This window comes from Muscardinus avellanarius (assembly GCF_963383645.1).
Source record: "Muscardinus avellanarius genome assembly, chromosome: 4".
Taxonomy (NCBI): Eukaryota; Metazoa; Chordata; class Mammalia; order Rodentia; family Gliridae; genus Muscardinus; species Muscardinus avellanarius.
This window is the reverse complement of record NC_137789.1, coordinates 120,189,940-120,210,558: the sequence shown is the minus strand read 5'-3', so window position 1 is coordinate 120,210,558 and position 20,619 is coordinate 120,189,940. Positions and strand designations below refer to the sequence as shown.

Here is a 20,619-nt window from a genome sequence, read left to right as displayed (position 1 = left end):
TCTTGGAGACTGAATTAGGCAGCTTTGGCTGTGGCAATAAACAACTCAAAATCTTGGTGACTGGCAATATCAAACACACTTCTCATCAGCATTCTGCAGGTCAGCCGTGCTCAGCTGGCTCAGCTGCGCTTGACAGAGGTTTGTTCCAGGCTGAGATCTGTTCATTATGGAACCGAGACTGAAGATCCATGTCTTTTGAGGGCGATGATTTTTTTCTCGGTGAAGTAGAAGAGCACAGGAAGGTTAATGGTAACACCTCTTAAAAGTACTTTCTGGAACCAGCCCGCATTCCGTTGGTCAAAACAAGGTACATGGCAAGACACACACACCTCAGATTAAAAGAGCAGGAAAAGTAGTTTTTGCCTACTAAAAGTAGTTTTATTGAATAATAATATGAACTAATACAGATAATTTTTTTTGTGTGTGTGGTACCGAGGATGGAACCCAGGGGCATTCTACCTCTGAGCTATACCCTCAGCCTCTATTTTGTCTCTATTTTGAAACAGAGCCTCACTGAGTTGCAAAGGGCCTCACTAAGTAGTAGCTGAGGCTGGCCTTGAACTGTGATCCTCCTGCCTCAACCTCCCAAATGCTGAAATTACAAGCACGTACCACCACACTTGGCTCACATTTTTTTTTTTAATGGTGAAAAAAAATGTACATTTCAAAATAGCCAATTGGATTCAGTTTAGCTGATCCCAGTTTTGTTGTCAACCTCCAGAATGGCCTAATCAGGAGTCAGTCAAATGTGTGCCCTTCTCTCTCCATCAGGCCTGACCGGGGTCTTGGCCTTGGCCAGCCTCGTGTTGTGGAGCTTTTTCATACTCTGGTTCAGGGCTTGCTGGCCTCGGTATCCACGGTGGACACAAGTGTGTTATTGTCTTCTGTTCTCCTCATGGCAGCCTCGGTGGTCAGGGGAACCTGGTGATGGCATAGCGGGCAGGCTTGTTTCTCCGAGGGGCACTCTCGAGAGGGTATTTGGCTGCCCCTGGAGCTCCAGTGTCTTGGGTCACCTGGAGGTAGGTGATGGGCAGACTGTAGCCGTGGACACCTTTTAGCACTGTCTACTTGGCCTTCAAAGCCGTCACTTTGGCTCTGGGAAGGGCAGAGGCTTCCTTCTTCACTTTGGGTGCCACCTTGAAGAAAAGGTCCTACATGCTTCTGATATAACACAAAATATTAAAGGAATTTTTCTTTAGTGAAGTCCTCAGTATGAAATGAGAGAATCTTTTTGTAGGAGGGCTTCCAAAGGCCTGTTAATTAAAATTTAAATTACTTTAACAAAAGCAATATTATCATTCTAAGGTAGGGAACAGCAGAGTCTTCTATTAAAGACTTAGACTCTGGAGTCGGTCCATTCTAGTTCAAATTGTAGATCCATGGCTTGCTAGCTGTCTACTTTTGAGCAAGTTACATTTTTGTGCGTGTGTGCTTTGCCAGTTATCAATTGTCTTTTATTGTCCTATTTGTGCTACTGGAAAGTTCTTCCTTGCAATTACTGTTTGGCTCTGTCAGTAGAGGGACCAGCGCAACACTGGGGAAGGAGAGGGTATTTCTTCCTGATTCTAGTGTTCTGCTTCCTCCTGTGGCATGCAAGGATCAGTGGGACACTCAAGGACATTCAACCACTAGGGAGTTTTAGTTGCAGCACTCCTGTGTGCAGTCTCCCAATAAATCACACACTGAGGCATCTTCCCGTGGGTCACTTCCCCTGGGACCCCAGAGGGCACCTTCCAACACACTCTTCTGCTGTGAATTCTCCGAGTAGATGGCTTGATCCAGCATCACAGAGAGTGGCTTGCTAGTGAATTCTGCTGGTGTGGTGCCTTAAACACCCATGGTTGTGCCCCCTCCACAAGATCTAGATCTCAGCCCTGGTCAGAATGGCCCTTTTAAAGATTTGGTACTTTTTCTTGATGCTGGCTCTGCCCAGAAGGGCTGCTTCCTCTATTTGCTATCTCTTTATAGTTGAGTAGTTAACCTCCTGTCCTAGTTTATAACATTTCATATTAAACTTTCTGTGTAGCCGGGCGTGGTGGCACACGCTTGTAATCCCAGCATTCAGGAGGCTAAGACCAGAGGATCGCGGTTTGCGGACAGCCTCAGCTACTTAGTGAGGCCCTCTGCAACTCAGTGAGACCCAGCTTCAAAATAAAGAATAATAAAAAAAAAAAATAGGTCAGGGGCTGTAGCTCGGAGGTTGAATGCTCCTGGGTTCCATCCCCAGACCCGCAAAAAGAAAGAAAGAAAGGAAAGAAGGAAGGAAGGAAGGAAGGAAGGAAACTTTCTGTGTGCAAGTTGTCATGTGCTTTTTATCTTCTAATACTGTGACTGATAAATGGGTTTATAAGTAGTAGTACCTCTCCTGTAAGATTGTTCTGAGGATTAAATGGGATAATATATGCAAAGTGTTTAGAATAGTGTCTACCATAGAATAAGTACTTGGTCAGTGTTTTTGGATTATTATCATCACTACCCTAGTTGGAGTGACATGTCTACCTTTTGTCCACAGGATGTTTCGCCTTAACTCACTTGCTGCATTGGCAGAACTGGCTGTGGGCTCTCGATGGTACCATGGAGCATCACAACCCACCCAGACCAAGAGAAGACTAATGATGGTAGCTTTCCTGGGAGCATCAGCAGTAACTGCCAGTACTGGTCTCTTGTGGAAGAGGTGAGTTTTATCCCAACATTTCACTCCTGCATGTACTTTCTTCTTCCAGATATATCTATTAGCAGAAAAGAGTTGATTTCTGGATTAGCTCTACTTTAAAATTTATTGTCCAAATCGTTAGTCATGAGCCGGGCATGGTGGCACACACTTGTAATCCCAGCACTTGGGAGGCTGAGACAGGAGGATCAACACAGGTTTGAAGCCAGCTACATAGTGAGGCTCTCAGCATTGTGATGACCAAAATAAAATATAAAAATGGTCTGGGAGTGTAGCTTGGGGGTAGAAAACCCCTGGGTTCCATCTCCAGTACCACATAAAAAAAAAAAAAAAAAAAGAAGAAGAAGAAGCTGCTCATACTTCAGAAATATCCGGATGTTGATCATTTGTATCTGTTTTCTTTTTTCCTTTTTATTATGCAAAGAGGTTTAGCTAGCTTTTGAAGGAACCAGCTTTTGGATTCATTGGTTTTTCTCTTTTTAATGTACTTAAGCTCTTATCTGTCTTATTTCCATCTCTTGCTTATAGTGAGTTTTGCTAATTTTTCTAGTACCTTAAAGTGGAATCATCTGTCATTAATGTGAGACTTTTTCTTTTCCAATATAGGCATTTAATGGTATAAACTTTCTTCTAGACAGTGTTTTAACTATGCCCCCCCTTGTTTAATATGTTGTGTTCATTTTTACTCGATTCAGATTATTTTCTAGTTTTTTTGTGGTCTTTACCATTTAGTTGTTTGGAGGTTTATTGATAAATTTTTAAATATTTGATGATATTCTAGATATCTTTGCTAGGTGAGAGAGGCTGTATCAAGAATAATGGAGAATAGACAATAAAAAATATGTTTTAGTTCCTGAGTAAGAGGATCCTAACTTTAATATTTCATTTTAATTCAGTCTGGTAGTATAACATAATATGAAGCATGAGCTGAACTTATTCAGAGGAGCCAAGCTTCTGAAGGAAAGATGGCTTATATTCCACAAGATTTAATCAAGATTGGAGGATTTTCTTTTAAAAAATGAGTCTTGTGATCATCAAAAATTATTCCTCATGATCTCAGTGTAAGCCCTATTTACTCTGTTTAAGCCTTATGGTGGTAATTGAGGGTGTCGGCTTCAATGGATTGAGGGGTAGCGAACCGGTAAAGCACTACATCTTAGGTGCCTCATGAGGGCATTTCCAGAGATGGGCACGTGGATCATGAAGTGACCGGCGAAGACCCACCCTAGGGGTCCACAGGCACCATTCAAACTGGAGGGAACAGAATAGCAGAAAAACTCTCTTTGGTTCTTTCTCCTTGAGTAGGCTGTCTTTTTTTCAGGCTATTGGTTCTTTTACCAATTGGTTCTTTTAGTCTCTGGAATTTGCATTCGTGTCCCTCGGGTTCCTGGGCCTTCAGCCTTGGACTGGGGAGCTGTACCATCATTCTCCCTCGTCCTGAGACTTCAGCTTCTTGGACTCAGTATTGCTACTGTCTTCCCTTGTTTCCCAGCTTGCAGTTGGCCATCATAGAACCTTTCGTCCTCATGACCCTCTCACCCAATGTCCTAACAAGCGCGCGCGCGCGCGCGCGCACACACACACACACACACACACACACACACACTTTTTTTTTCTTATGTTTCCCTCTCCTTTTATTGGTTCTGCTTCTTTGGCAAACCCTGACTCATACAAGCCCTATTGCAACTTTATTCTGTTTTCTGGAATTTTCTTTCCAGTAAAACAAGTTCTAACTTTTCTTGCTCAGCGGCTTGGTATTCAAGGAGGCTTTCCCTCCGGAGTAGTTGCTGTTCCCTCAAGAGTAGTGACTCCAATCCCAGTGCTATTGAAAATAACCTCTTTCTCCTCTGTTCTCTTTTTTTGACTCAAGGATGTTAACTTCATCTATTTGAAATATGATCACTTCACTTGTGACTGTTTTTTAGCTTCGGACTTCAGTGTTTGATCTTAATTCCTTCTATATAGTACAATATGACTTTTGAATTTTACTATAATCTTTTCCAGGGTCTCTGGAAGCAAGAAGCCTACAAGTGCCAATATCAGTAGAAATTATAATTCCCCTGACTTTATAGGTAGTGGCTTATGGCGTAGAGTTGTGCTAAAATGTTTGAGCAGATTTGCAACCTCCACCCTGACTCCAGAGAGTCTTATTCTATATCCGCTCACTAGGTTTTCATGGATGAGAGGCCTTCTTCCCTAAATTTATAAGCCTTTTAACTACAATTTTATAATCTTTGCATCTTTTTTTTAAGCTGTATAATTTGGTGCATTCCCATTTAGGATTGTTATGTCCTTTTGAAGAATTGACCCAATTAAAATGATAAAACTGATTTTGTCTCTGGCAATATTCTTTTTTCTGCAATAAACTTTGTCTCCTAGTAATCCAGCTACTCTACCTTTCCCTCCCTCCCTCCCTTCCTCCTTTTCTTCCTTTCTTTTTCTATTTTTTATTTTTTGTGTGGTATTGGGGATGGAACACAGAGGCATTCTACTTCCCAGCTACAGCCCTATTTTATTTTTTTATTTTGAAACAGTCTCACTGAGTTGCAGATGACCTCACTAAATTGCTGAGGCTGTCCATAGACTTGCAGTCCTCCTGTCACAGCCTCCCATGTCCTGGGGTCACAGGTGTGCACCACCACGCCCCGCTCCACATTCCTTTAGATTTAGCTCTGTGTGCATGGTACATCTCATCTGTGTCTTTGTATTTAAACTTTCTTTTTCAAAAGCAGCATATAGTTGAGTCTTGCTTTTTGTTTAATTTCAGTAACTTCTGTCTTTTATTTCAGGTGTTTAGACCATTCTAATTTATGTAATGATTGAAATGGTTGCGTTTAAATCTACCAATCTGGCATTCATCTTCTATTTGTTGTATCTGCTCTTCGTTTCTTTTAATTTTTTATTGTTAATTGGTTATAAGATATACTTCTCTCCTCTATCTCTTCTTTCTTATCTCTTATTACTATTTTTTTTTTTTTTTTGTGTGTGTGTGTGTGTGGTACTGGGAATGGAACCCAGGGGCCTTCTACCTCCAGGCTACACTCCCAGACCTATTTTATATTTTATTTGGAAACAGGGACTCTTAAACCAGCTGAGGCTGGCTTCGAACCTGCGCGATCCTCCTGTCTCAGCCTCCCAAGCGCGGGGATTACAAGCGTGCGCCACCACACCTGGCAGACTTCTTATTACTATTTTTTGAGACATGGTCTCACTATTTTGTCCAGCTCGTTTTGACCTTATAATCTTTCTGCTTCAGCCTCTTGGCTAGCCAGTATTGTGGGTATATACCTATGCACCCAGTTATTATTTTTATTAAAACATACTAATTGTACACATTAATGGGGTTCAGTGTGATTTTCCATAAATAAATGTATTACAGCGTGCTCTGATTTCTTTTTCTTTTTTCTTTTTCCTTCTCTTTCTCTTCTCATCTCTCCTTTCCTTGTGATTGTTATAAAGCAGGATAGGCAAATGTTTTCCATAAGGGGCCAGATAATGAGTGATTTGGATGGCATAGTTTATAAAGTCTCTGCTACCTCTACCGTTCCAGTGCACAAGCAGCCAGAGACAGTATATGAATGAATGAGCCGCGCAAGGTGTAACAGGCCTGGTAATCCCAGCTACCTAGGAGGCTGAGGCAGGAGGATTGCAAGTTTAGGGTCAGCCTGGACAATTAAGCATGGCCCTCTGCCAAAATAAACTTAAAAAACAAAACAAAACAAAAAGAAAACAAAAAGGTTGGGTGGGGATGTGGCTTGGTGGTCGACTACCTGCCTAGCATGCACAAGGCTCTGGATTCGATTCTCAGCACTGCCTAAATAAATAATTATGAAAATAGTGTGGCTATGTCTCAGTAAAGCTTTATGGACACTGAAATTTTAATTCTCTATAACTTCACGTATCACAAAACATCATTCTTCCTTTTTTCTTTCAATCATTTAAAAATGTAGAAACTATTCTTCAGTCAGGGGCTTTACAAGTGCAAGTTTGGCTTTGACCTGTAGTCCACAGCTTGCCAGCGCCTGCTTTAGAATTTATAGCACACACCTTGAACTTGTCATGAGCTACCTTCACATGTTATATCACTTCCCATATGTGTAAGAACTTTACAGTATCCTGTTATTTCCCTCTTTCTGTTCCTTGTGCTATTGTTACTATAGATTTTATGCCACACAGTCTGTAAACCTCATAGTACATTATTTTTGTTCCTTTTGCTTTAAATCATCGATTATATTTTAAAGAAATTTTACAAGGAGAATGTTTGCTACATTTACCCACACACTTTCCATTTCTGGTGCACCTCAACCCTCTGTTGTGTTAGTTCAGATTTCTTCTTTCTCTCCAACCCCTTCCCTCCCTCCCTTTTTTGCCTTGGTTATAGCTTAAGGCTTTAGTGTGGGGCAGTGCCAATGCTGTGAACAAGCCGCCTGATGCTTTTCTATTTCTGCTTTTGTGTGTCTTTGCTTTAAAAAAAAATACTTGGAGCTGTCATGCTATAATAATTTGTTTTGATATATGGTAAGAAATTTTCACCATTTTATGTTATAAATCAAGAGAAACCAAAGATTCACAAATAAATCATATTCTAAATATATAGTTATATGTAATTATGGTTCACAGTATGTTTGAAGGAAGGTAATTGAAACAAATTACATCTTTGTTCTTCATATTATTTTACTTGAAATACTTTATAAATTGGAATCTAACTTGTGCCACTAAATTATTGCTAAGCTTAGCTAGCAATAAATTTACTGATTTTAGCATACTAATTTATTATAAAAATAACTGACTCTTCAGAAAATGTTTAAAACATAGGAAAGGCTTTTATTATAGCTAAAAGTGCCCAAATATAATATATGCCATGCTACAATTGTGATTAATTATAATATATTTTTAGAAAAAAGTGACAGCATTTAGATTAAATGCCAGAAAGAAAATACCACATTTTAAACACTTGATATGCCAATCGATTCTTCATGTTCTACAATTAGAAGATAATTTCACATGTTTAGCTTTCCATCTATTGCTGGAGATTTGTATTGAAATTATTTTTTCATCACTAGAAACTATGATTCTCTGTGGGGCCTTTTGAGCTGTATGTACTGATTTTGGAATAAAAAAATAAAAAGGGATGTAGGTGTAGCTTAGAGGTAGAGCTCCCCTGGATTCAATCCTCAGTATCAAAATAATTAAAAATTAAAAATAAATTTAAAAGATAGTCTTTCTGAAGCTGAAAAGTAATTTTCAGCCAGATGTGTTGGTACATGCCTATAATTCCAGCAAGTCAAGAGGCCAAAGCAGGAGGATTGCAAGTTTGAAGCTAGCCTGGACACCTTCATGAGATCCTGTCTCAGAATAAGAAATAAAAAGGGCTGGGGAAGATAACTCAGTGGTAGAGCACCACCCACCCCCACACACATAATTTTCATCTTTCAAGGCTTTTCTGTCATTAAGCCATCTACCCTGCAAGGAAATGAGACCCATCAGGGAGACTCAGATCCTTGGAGACTCAGCGCACCATCTTTCTTTGAGGAGATGCAGGTGACACCCAGGGCAAGGGGGTGTCATTGATGGAATCCAGTCTTTCTTCTGCTCTGGTCCTAAGATGCTCTCACTGAAAATGAGCAAAGTGAAGGTTTGCTTTCTCCAAGCCACGCACTTGGGAGACATCCTCAGCCTCAAGGACTTCCTTTAATGTTTCTAGGAATGTTTTGTGCTGATGGATCCCGTCAGATTTTTGTCTAAAAATACCTATTTTGCTTTTAATTTTGAAAGCACTAGGTACCAAATTTCTAAATTTTAGGTTAACCTTTATTTCACTCTGTGTGTGTGTGTGTGTGTGTGTGTGTGTGTGTGTGTGTGTGTGTGTGTGTGTTTTACTGGGGATGGAACTTAGGGACATTCTACCTCTCAGCTATACTCCCCAGCCTTATTTTACTTTTTATTTTTGAAACAGGGGCTCACTAAGTTGCAGAGGCCCTCATTAAGTCACTGAAGCTGGCTGTGAAACTTAGATCCTATTGTTTTATCCTCCCAAGTACCGGGATTACAAGCATGTGCCATCATGCCTGGCTCTTTTTTCACACTTTAACGATACCATTCAGTTATCTTCAGCTTTTGTGTGTGTGTTTTTTAGTTTAGTTTCTTCATTATTTTTAAGTTCTATACTTTTTTTTATCATGGAAGAATGTATATAACATATAATTTCCCATTTTAAGTTTGTGTGTGTGTCCAGTGGCATTAAGCACATCCACATTGTTGCACGGCCGTCACAACTATGTCCTATTTTTTATCATCCCAAACTGAGATTCTCTACCCATGACACAATAACCTCAGCCCCTTCTCCCTCTGCCCCCTGCTTTCCAAATTCTATCTCAATGAATTTGTCTACTCTAGGTACCTGTGTATGTGGAATTATTCAGTATTTATCCTTTTCTGTCTGGCTTATTTTGCTTAGCATAGTCTTTACCAGGTTCACCCATGTTGTAGCATGTGACAGGATTTTCTTCTTTTTCAAGACTAATCATATTCCATTGTATGTGTGTGCCACATTTTTTTATCCGTTCTTCTGTTGATGGACATTTGGGTTCTTCCTTTTGGTTATTGGGAACAGTGCAGCTGTTGATACTGATGCACAAGTAGCTCTCCAAGTTCCAGCATTCACTTTTGGGGTTTATAACCAGGAGGGGAGTTGCTACTAGATAATGCCTTCAACTTTCTTAGGAAAAGTAAATGGTGAGTCTGTTTATTTATTTATTTTATTTATTTATTTTTTTGGTGGTACTGGGGTTCCTGGAAGCCCTTCTACCTCCAGGATACACTCCCAGGGGTTCCACTCCCAGACCTATTTTTTAAACTTTTTTATGTGAAAACGGGGTCTCTTAAGCCAGCGAGGCTGGCTCCGAACCAGCACGATCCTCCTGTCTCTGCCCCCAAGCGCGGGGATTACAAGCCTGCGTGCGCCACCACGCCCAGCTTTTTTTTTTATATATTGCTGAACTGTAGTCATACATCTTAATGGGGGTACAAGATGGTAGAGGCATACATGCACACATCACCCAATTAGCCCTTACCCACTTCCCTCCCCATTCCTCCTTCTCATGTTTGGCTTAGTGATTGACACTGATATGTTTGTTAATGTTCATTATGAACATTAGAGAATTTCCCTCTTTCCCCTCCCATCCCCCTCAGTAAGGTCACCTTGTTTGCTCATCTATAGTATCCCCTTCTTCATCTAGAGTTCCTCCTTTGACCCATTTCCCCCTAGTTTCCACATATTAGGGAGAGCATCCGATTTCTTCTTTTTTGTGACTGACCAATCTCAATTAGCATAATGTTCCCCAGTTGCATCCGTTTCCCTGTAAATGATGTAATTTGTTCTTCTTTATGGCTGAGTACAATTCCATTGTGTACATACATATCCCATAGTTTTGTAATCTGTTGATAGGCATCTTGGCTGGTTCCATAGTTTGGCAATGGTGAATTGTGCAGCTATGAACATAGATATATATCTTTTTTGTTTTTGTGGTTCTAGGGATTGAACCCAGGGCCTCATACATGCCAGAGTAAATGGTAAATTGTATCTTTGTTTTTCTGTATATACCAAAGACTTGGCTTATCCTTTTGATTTTACTTTATCATTGGTTTGCAACAATTTGATTATTTTATGTGGGTTACTTTGTGGGTATACTAGTTGGGGTTTGTGAATGTTCTTGGATTTTTAAATATGGTTTTCATAATATTTAAACTGTTTTCCCATTTTTTCTTTATTAGATTTTCCCTTTTTAAATACTTTTGTTGGTACATTATAGTTTCACATCCTAGCTTTGTTCACAGTGATAGTGACACACATGCACACTGCACTTGGTAGGCTTTCCTCGGCTCCCTCGCCACTCCCTGCTTCTCCATACAGGATATTGAGATAGACATTGGCATTCTCACATATGTATACAACGTTAAGGGAAGTGATTCCTTCATTGACTCTCCCCACCTTCCTCTAGACCGCCTCCCTGCTCCACTCTCCCCCTGTGTGCCCACGAACTTGACCCACTCAGGTACTAGATCATCTCAGGCTTCCCACAGGTCACCAAGTGCTCTTTCTATTTTGTTCAGCTTTTCTTTCTCTCTGTCTTCTGTTTTGAGAGTTTTTGTTCCTCTGTCTTTGAAATCTCTGTTGTTTCTTTCCTTTGCTAAACCCGTCTCGTGACACTTCCCACCCCTCACCTCCCAGAAGTCATAGGGATGTTCTTCCTCGGTGCTGAGTTCTGCCTATTGCTGGCAGGTGAAATTGCTCTTCCTACCTGTTTCTGTGTAGCTACTCTCAGCTTTCTGCTTGCTAGGATGCTACAATTTGTTAACTGGATTCTGGAATTCTCATAAAGGTATTTTAGTCCTCTTATTTCTATTAAATATGTGTTTCTGGGTGGGGGGGACAAAAGCTGGTACTCTATTCCACCATCTTGCTGAAGTCCGGTTTTTTTTTTTCTTTTTTTTCTTTTTTTTTCTTTCTTTTTTCTGGTACTGTAGATCAAACCTAGATCCTTGAGCATGCTAGAGAAGTGTTCTACTACCAGCCACATCTGCCTAAACTTTCTTATTAGATATTTTACATTGTGAATACTAACATTGCTGACTGTTGGGATTTCATTATTTTCCTTGAGAAGTTTTTATTTCTTCCTGGAGTCTTCTACCTCACCAATTCCAGATTCCTCAGTTTTTCTAAACCTTGATCACTGTCATCTTTTTTTTTTTTTTTTTTTTGCTGTTGTTTGTGGTACTGAGGGTGGAACCCAGGGGCTTTCTACCTCCAGGCTACACTCCCAGACCTCTTTTTATATTTTATTTGGAAACAGGGTCTCACTATGTTGCTGAGAGCCTCACTAAGTAGCTGAGGCTGGCTTCAAACCTGCGTGATCCTCCTGTCTCAGCCTCCCAAGCACGAGGATTGCAAGTGTGCGCCACCACGCCCGGCTGATCACTGTCATCTTAATTTAGCAAGATCAGTATATTTTTTGTTTGTGGCCTGGAAGATGTCTCCAGACAGAAATCCAAGGCAATTGCAGGCCTCATTTTTCTCAGAGAGTTGCTTCTACTGTGTTGTGTCTGAAAGTGGTTGTTTCATATATTTTGTTCAATTATCTACATTTTCCTGCTGTGGGAATCAGATTCAGTACACTCTATTGTGGCTGTAAGCAAAAGTCTTCCTTTTGCATGTCATTGCATTTTATCAGTTCTATAATAGTTAATTATTTTATTATTACAGCATTATATCAATGGCTTCAACTATCAGGAATGATTTTTTGGGGAAAAGAAAGTGACCCTTGTAAGCATGCATGCTAAGGTGGGAAGAGTTGCATGAATATAATAATAGAGTGTAATCAGTCTATATGACTTTATACGACCATTCTGTGTGTCTAGACATTAGGCTGTAAACATTTCAGAGAATATGGAGACTGTTTAATTAATTGAGCTGATGAAAGGCGATGAGGTTAGGAAAAATTCTTTTATACCAGTTGATTTTTATTGTCTGTAACTTTTTTTGGGGGGAGGGGTAAAATTTAAGGTTTCTTTAGAAGGCAGCTCATGAATCACACTCATCAGGAAGTTTTTCTTGCCCTTCTTTTCTGACCCTACATGTTCATTTTGTGGGGGGTACTGGGGATTGAACTCAGGATTATTCCACCTCTGAGCTACATTGCCAGCTCCATGTTATTTTTTTTTTAATTTTGAAACAGTTTCTCACTAGTTCCTAGGGACCTCGCTAAGTTTCTGAGACCTCAAACCTGCTATCCTCCTGTTTCAGCCTCCCCAATACTAAGATTACAGGCATGCACCACCACATCTACATAAAATTATTTTTGAGAATATTCATGTTAAGTGTATTTCCTTTAATCATGTTACATATAGTCACATGGTTGTGAAACAGGCCTCCAGAGCTTCATCTTGCAAAAATTAAACAATATACCCAGTAAAAAGCAACTTCCCTGTTTCCCCTTTTCCCACCTAGTGACCACCATTCTGCTTTCTGTTTCTATGACTTTAACTGTTCTAGGTGACTTGTATAAGTAGAATCTGTACAGTATTTGTCCTTTTGTGAATGGCTTATTTCAGGTAGCATAGCATCTTCAAGGTTCGTCATTGTGTCCTATGACAGAATTTTCTTCCCTTTTTTGAATATTACATATTATGTATATGTAAAATCTCCACAATCTGTATATCCATTCACTCACTAATGGACATTTGGGTTGCTTCCATGATTTAGCTCTTTTGAATAGTGCTGCTGTGAACACGGGTGTACAAATATCCCTTGAGACTATGAAATTGTTAGGTCATATGGTAGTTCAGTTTTTAGTTTTTTGAGGAACTTCTTCATGTAGATTTTTTTTATGAATTTCATTGCTGTTGCTTCTGCTAAGCTGAATCTGTGAGTGCTTGTTTGGTTAATGTGATGGACTTTGATGATTAACCTAGATTTCTCTTTTGCATATCCAGGGCCCATGCAGAGTCTCCATCATTTGTCAACAACCTAAAGACTGACATTGGTGACAAAGGGAAGAATAAAGATGAAGGGGAAGTTTGTAACCAAGAAAAGAAGGCTGCAGATAGTAGTGTGGAGCCTTATCCAGAAGAAAAAAAGAAGAAACGTTCTGGATTCAGAGACAGAAAAGTATGGAAGAAAATCTTATAAATTAATTAGAACTACATCCTAAGTAATATAGTTCAACCTGTTTTATTATCTATTTCAGGTGGTTCATATATACTCACTCACTCTCTCTCTCTCTCTCTCTCTCTCTCTTCTTTCTTTCTTTCTTTTTCTTTGTTTTGCGGGTCTGGGGATGGAACCCAGGGGCATTTGACCTCTGAGCTACACCCCCTGCCCTATTTTTTATTCTTTATTTTGAAACTGGGTCTCACTGAGTTGCAGAGGGCCTCACTAAGTAGCTGAGGCTGTCCGCGAACGCGATCCTCCTGTCTCAGCCTCCCGAATGCTGGGATTACAAGCGTGCGCCACCACGCCCAGCTACCTCTTTACTATTTTCGATCGCATTCTAAACCAAAGATACTTGTGAATGTGAAATTAAATGGTGTAACAAGGATTAGCATATTCTCTCTCAGTTCTTTCAACTCAACTACCTAAGGTGGTTTCTGCTTCCTGGGATCTTCTCAGTGCTTAATGTTACCATGTAGATTCTTTGTAGTATTTTTGATGTATGACGTCAAGTTGTAAAGGGAGAATCCATTTTCTCTGGAAAGAGAATTTCCAGAAAACCAAGTAACTTTGAGGATAGCATAAACTTAAAACGATTGTTAATGTTTTGTGTAATTAATACAGCCTGTTATGTAGCTTTTCCACAGAAAAGCCAATAGATGATGCCTTGCTACATTTCAGCTAGCTATTTATCAGATTATTTATTGTTAACCACCTCAGCATATAAAAATCCAGGTATAGGAGAATTTCTTAATCAAAATATTATGTAATTGTGATAGTATCTTGTATGTTCCATGCCCAGAATATGGGCTGGTGTGCCGAATAAGGGAATGAGCTATCAGGTTAACATAACACACTTTTAGTTAAATGTATGCCATACTTGATTCTGTGCTATTCAAACATTTGCTTATATGCTTCCCAACTCCTTTCTTTTACAAATAAGCTATATGTGAAGGGTTGCTGACAGTTTACCCAGTTTGATAGTCAGAAGTAAAACTGTATTGCTTCAGACTAATCAATAATTGAGTTTATATGGTATATAATTTCATTTTCCTATGCCATCATTTAGCATACTTTGTCTTTGAACACTTAATCACTATTCACATCTGTGAAATGTTAAATCTGTTTTGCGGATTCAAGAAATTGTATAGAAGTAAATAAGAACTGTAAAGTCATTCTCTTTGTAAAAACTTGGTTTATGAGAACTTGTAGGCCATCAAATATATGGCTTTGTATCCTGTTACTGAGATCTTTTGAATTCTCTTATGGAATTTAAAAATTTTGTGAGCTTTCAATTATTTAAGAAATTAGAAAATTCTCCAAAAAGAAGTTCTAAGCAAAAGTTACATGAACATTGTTTCAACTGGGATATGAATGATATGTTACAAGAAAGAAATTAATTTTTTTAAATCAAGCTTATTTGTAATTTTAAAAATCCAGTTATAGCAACATGTATGCTGGGCACAGTGGCACATATCTGTAATTCTTAGTACTTGGGAAGTTGAGCCAGGAGGATTGGAGAACAGCCTCAGCAATGTAGTGAGACTCTGAGCATCCTAGCGAGACCCTGTTTTGAAGCCAAAAATATAAAAGAGCTCTGAGTGTAGTTTAGAGGTGGAGCATCCCTGGGCTTAATCCCCAGTACCACAATAAAGAAAAAGAGAGAGAAAGAGGGAGAGAAAGGGGAGGATGGATATAACAAAATTTCTTCAAAGTAAGATGAAAAATGAATTGATGGGTATTGATGAGAGTATGTGAGCACTGCTTAAGTATAGTAACACTTTAAATTTCTAATTTTAGGTGATGGAATATGAAAATAGGATTCGAGCCTACTCCACACCAGACAAAATCTTCCGCTATTTTGCGACTTTGAAAGTGATCAGTGAGCCTGGGGAGGCAGAAGTGTTTATGACTCCACAGGATTTTGTGCGATCCATAACACCCAATGAAAAGCAGCCAGAACGTAAGGCACTCATGTGAAAAATAAGATGTGACCCTTATTTTGTTACAGGCTATTTTGCTTATTCTATGTATCACCAAAATTTTATGCAATAATTATACTCACTGTGTAGTTATTGTCAGGCACTATAGGAAGATTTAAGAGTACAGAAGAGGAGAGCCTACCGTCCAAAGTGGAAGGGGGGAGAGGAGGAGATGGTGCCGCGATGGCCGAGATGCATCACCAGCAAGGACAGTGTTCCTGAAGGCATTCCATTACACACGTGACAGCTCTCGAGTTATTTTTTTAGTAAGGGAGATAAAGAGAGAAATAGGCAATTTCAGGAACATGCAATCTATAAAAGAATATTATGCAAAAGTCCTATGGCAGTAGAAAGAAAAGGCACTTAGGTCAATCTGGAAGTTTGGAGAATGTTCTCTAGAAAATACATCGAGGTGTGGATAACCCAACGTAGAAAATACATAGAAAGCACCTGAAAAGGAAGCTACCAAAATGACAGCTCTCTGAATGTTGAGATTTTAAGAAAGTATTTTATTCTCCCGTGTAAGTTTTTTTGGTTTCTTTTTTTTTTTTTTTTTTTCTTTGCGGCACTAGGGATAGAACCCAGGGGCAGTCTACCTCCGGGCTACACCCCCAGCCCTATTTTTTATTCTTTATTTTGAAACAGGGTCTCACTGAGTTACAAAGGGCCTCACTAAGTAGCTGAGGCTGTCCTCAAAACACGATCCTCCCGTCTCAGCCTCCCAAATGCTGGGATTACAAGCATGTACCACCACACCCGGCTAAGTTTTTTTGGTTTCTAATACATTTCATATATATGTACTTATTCTACAAAGATTAATTGATTAACCACCTGCTATGGGTTCAGGGATGCACTAATTAATTGTATTCACATGAAAGAAATCTGAAAGAGGATTTATTGAATGTTCCATTAATTGCATTAAACTTTGGAGTTAGATTCCTTTAAATTTGCTGAAGTACCTTGTATTGTGAGATGTGGAAGAAACAAAGAAAAAAAAAAAGCCTGTAAGTGTGGAGAATAGGATTGCAAGATATTTCCTAGATTTTATGATAGTAAAAATATACATTACACATATTTTTTTGTTTGTTTGGTTTGTTTTTTTGGTACTGGGGATTGAACTCAGGGACATTCTACCTCTAAGCTACACCTATACCCCTTTTTATTTTGAAACAGGGTCTCGCTAAGTTACTGAGAGTTCTGCTAAGTTGCTAAGGCTTGCCTCAAACCTTCAATCCTCATGTCTCAGCATCCCAAATACTGGGATTACAGAGGTCCACCACTGTGCTCAACTGATAGTAAAATAATTTTATTCCTGTAAAAATAAATTACTGTCCAGATAAAAATCTCATTTGTATCTGTAACTTTAGAGAAAAATATATTTTGCTTCTAGTGAGACAATGAAAATAAAGCGAGACTTTAGACAGGCCACTAAAGATTACTTTGTCATTTAAGGAATATTATTTTTACCCCTTTTGTAAATGTGTGTGTGTGTGTGTGTGTGTGTGTGTGTGTGTGTGTGTGTGTGTTACTGAGGATTAAACCCAGGGTTTTGAACATGATAAGCAAGCACTCTACTTGTGAGCTATACCCCCAGCCCCATTTTTTAATTATTAAAGACCTATTAAATGAACGGAATAGTTATTAAATGCCTAATATGCCAAATAAATTTATTTTTTATAAAAAGCTAGAATAATAATTACTTCTAAGATAAGTCACGAGGGGAAATTCTGAGAATATTAAAATGAAATTCAGTGGGGATTTGGCTTCTATTTCATTTGTTCATGAACAGGAATTCCCACAAATGTTAATGCAGCAGAAATAAAGTATATATTGTTCCTGAGTGGAAATAAAGAAGAGCAAGGCTAGAGGTTTTTTTATAGTTTGAATTTCTATGATGAGAGGGCTGGCCTGTAGCCAGCAGCTCATATTTCAACTTTGTTTTGTCATGACTTCACACATACTGTATCCTAGGATACCCAAGAGATCTAAATTTGTAAGTTTTAGTTTTAGAATGTGCAAAAATAGTCCCGAAGCACAGGCTACATGGAGCCCTACAATTAAGCAATTTTAAAATGAGTAGAAAACTGATGAATTTCAGAGTGAAAAGTTCAGAACATTTCTGTACTGAACATTAAAAAAATAAAGCAGCCATTGTTAAGTAGAAAGCACGTTAAAGGGGTGGGGGGTTCTGTGTGCCTTGAGCGCGTCTCACCTCCCAGTCTGTAAAGTCCGTGTCATCACCATTGCCAGGGTGGTGAGTTAGGCAGTCACTTCAGCCTCTGGGCTTTGAGTGCACAGCCAGGCAGTGCTCTAGGAAATGTGTGGCATGGGAGAGATCTAAAAGTTCCATAAAGAAACCCTGAGCATTGGCCAGAGCAAAGCATGCCCTATGGTAAAGAGGATTCCTGTTTCCTTTCCACCATATCCAGCTGGCTGGCCCTGTGCATCTTGATGTGATTTCCTTTGCATGGGAGATGAAAAAGGGAAGCAGAGACCTTACTGTGGTTTAGTTCTCCTGGACTTCATATTCTCTCTAGGATCGCCTTTCATGCCTTTCACATGGTGTCCTTGCCTAGAGCACTTTTAGTGACAAATATATTTTAAAAACATCTTTGCAGGCCGGGTGTGGTGGCGCAGGCTTGTAATCCCAGTACTTGGGAGGCTAAGACAGGAGGATCACAGCTCACATCCTGCCTCAGCTACTTAGTGAGGCCTCTGCAACTTACTGAGACCCTGTTTCAAAATAAAGAATAAAAAATAGGGCTGAGGGTGCAGCTTGGTGGTAGAATGGCCGAGTTCAACCCCCAGTACCAGAAAAAAAGAAAAAAAACCCTCTTTGCAGTAATGTTTCCTCCACTTATCTACCATGCTGCGATTTTGTCCTTATTCCTCTACCGTGTTTTCTTCCCCTGTTGAAGGGGTTGGCTAACTACAACCAGCAGCCTGTTTCTGTATGGCCCATAAGCAGACAGTGGTTTGTACATTTTAAGTGAGTGAGGGAAAAATCACAAGAAGAATATTTTGTGCCACCTTAAAATAATATGAGGTTCAGATGCCGGGCATGGTGGCGCATGCTTGTAATCCCCACACTTGGGAGGCTGAGACAGGAGGATCGCACAGGTTCAAAGCCAGCCTCAACTACTTAGTGAGGTTCTCAGCAACTTAGTGAGAACCTCTTTCCAAATGAAATATAAAATAGGTTGGGGGTGTAGCCCAGAGGTAGAGGCCCCTGGGTTTTGTCCCCAGGACCACACACACACAATAATAATAATAATAATAATAATAATAATAATAATAATAATATGAAGTTCTATATTCAGCGTTCGTAAGAAGTTTTGTGGACATAGCCATGCTCATCCATTCATATATGGCAGTTTTCAAACTGTGATAACAGATTGAGTAGCTGCAGTGGAGACTATGTGCTCATAAACCTAAAGTCTTTACTTTCTGTCCTTTTGAGAACTTTGCTGTTCTCTGGTATAAAGCATTATGTGAGTGTCAACTGTGGCTGTATATACATGGAATATGTGAATCGTGCTATTCTTTTTGCAGAAATTAAATGTGTCATGTGTTTTCTTGGGCTTCTAATACAAAGGTTCTAAAATCTAAGCCCCTTCAAAAGAATGCCAACTTGCTAGTGTGGTGGTGCATGCTTGTAATCCCAGCTACCCCAGAAGCTGAGGTAGGAGGATCACAAGGTACAGGCCAGCCTGGGCAATTTAGTGAGACCCTATCACAAAATTAAAAAATAAAGTTGAGCATGGTAGCTCATGCCTATAATCCAAGTATTTGGGAGACTAAGGAGATCACAGATTCTCGGCCAGCCTCAGCAATTTAGGCCCTCTGCAACTTAGTGATACCCTGTTTCAGAATAAAAAATAAAATAGGGTTAGGGCTGTAGCTTAGAGGTAGGATGCTCTGAGGTTCAGTCTCTAGTACTATGAATGGACAAATGAGTGAGTGAATGAATGAATGAACGCATGAATAAAAAGAGCTAAAATGTAGTTCTGTAGTAGGGCATCCCTGATTTTATCCACAGTGCCACAGCAAAACAAACAAAAAGTGCTGATATTTTAGACATCAGTTGGCATGTCCTTAGACAGAGAACAGCAAACTTTTCCTCAAAAGGCCAGATCATAAATATTTAAGGCTTAGCAGGCCAAAAGACAAAATGGTAAACACTAATCTTAGTTCCAGAGCTATAAAGGAAAAGGGGGAAAAATAGTAGAGTGGCTGGATTTGAGCGAAGGCTGTAGTTTGCTGAGCCCTATTCTGTATACTTTAGGGGGATTGAATGAGAAAACAATGTGGTAAGAACGTTATCTAAAATAACCAATACTCAGTAAATGGTAGCTCCCTTCTTTTGTGCTGTATTTGGGTTAGCCTATTGATACGAATGACCTCAAAGCATTTGATGAACATGATGTAAGGGGGAAAATAATGTAAGTTGAAGTCCACTGGGAAGATCAAGAGTCAATAAATTGGTTTGGGTGTCTGTTAATAGCTATAGAAATAACTGCCCGGTCATCATAGTTGTACGCAAAGAAAAGTGTTGGATTTAAAGATCTGATAGCCTCTGTGGTCTGGATTCACCAACCATTTTAATTATCATGACCTTTGTATAACAATTCAAAGTATCAGACCTAGACCCAAAAGTTAAATATGAATGAGATGTTGCTGAAATCTGAAATTGAGCCATCTGTGATTGTGTGGAGATAAACACTTACTAAAGTCAGGAAATAAATGCCAATAGCCCGTAAAGTATTATAGAAAATAAGCTAAGCTTTCATCTTTCTCCATGTGCATATCCAGTTTCCCAGCACTCTTTGTTGAAAAGGCCATCTTGTCTAAGGTAGACTTCATCATTCAGACTCTGGACTCTTACTGAAGGGCAGACAGGCTTTACTAAAGACTAGGATGATACCTTTATTCTTTTAGACATTTTATTATAATGTTATAAATTATAATTTAATTATATAGTTTATGTTATATAATAAATATATTATGTGGGAGCCACAGAAAATTGGCTTCATCTGATTATGAAATGCTTTGAAGTTTGCCAGCCACGCCTTATACATTCTGAATTAATCAAACAGCCACTTGTGACAATCCAAGCAAACAGTTTTGGCCTTTGAAGAGAACTGCAGTGGTTCAACTTGCTGGACATGTGTGCAGAAACTTTCTGCAGTGAAATTGCCATGGCTTGGACCATATTTCATTTTGGGCAGAAATGGCATGTTTATTGATTTGTATTGCTT

At 39.3% G+C, this 20,619-nt stretch overlaps 1 protein-coding gene across 3 annotated transcripts in view; it reads left to right on the top strand.

The window, feature by feature from the left end:
• Nucleotides 1–2,513: 2,513 nt before the first annotated feature.
• Nucleotides 2,514–20,619, top strand: part of MICU1 (mitochondrial calcium uptake 1) — a gene marked incomplete at both ends in the record, with an annotated part of 152,126 nt that continues 134,020 nt past the window's right edge. For all 3 annotated transcript variants that reach the window (XM_080695166.1, XM_080695165.1, XM_080695164.1), the window contains 3 exons: nt 2,514–2,674; nt 13,163–13,337; nt 15,180–15,342. In XM_080695166.1, coding sequence (XP_080551292.1) covers nt 2,514–2,674; nt 13,163–13,337; nt 15,180–15,342 — 499 coding nt within the window. The remainder of the gene's footprint in view (nt 2,675–13,162; nt 13,338–15,179; nt 15,343–20,619) is intronic.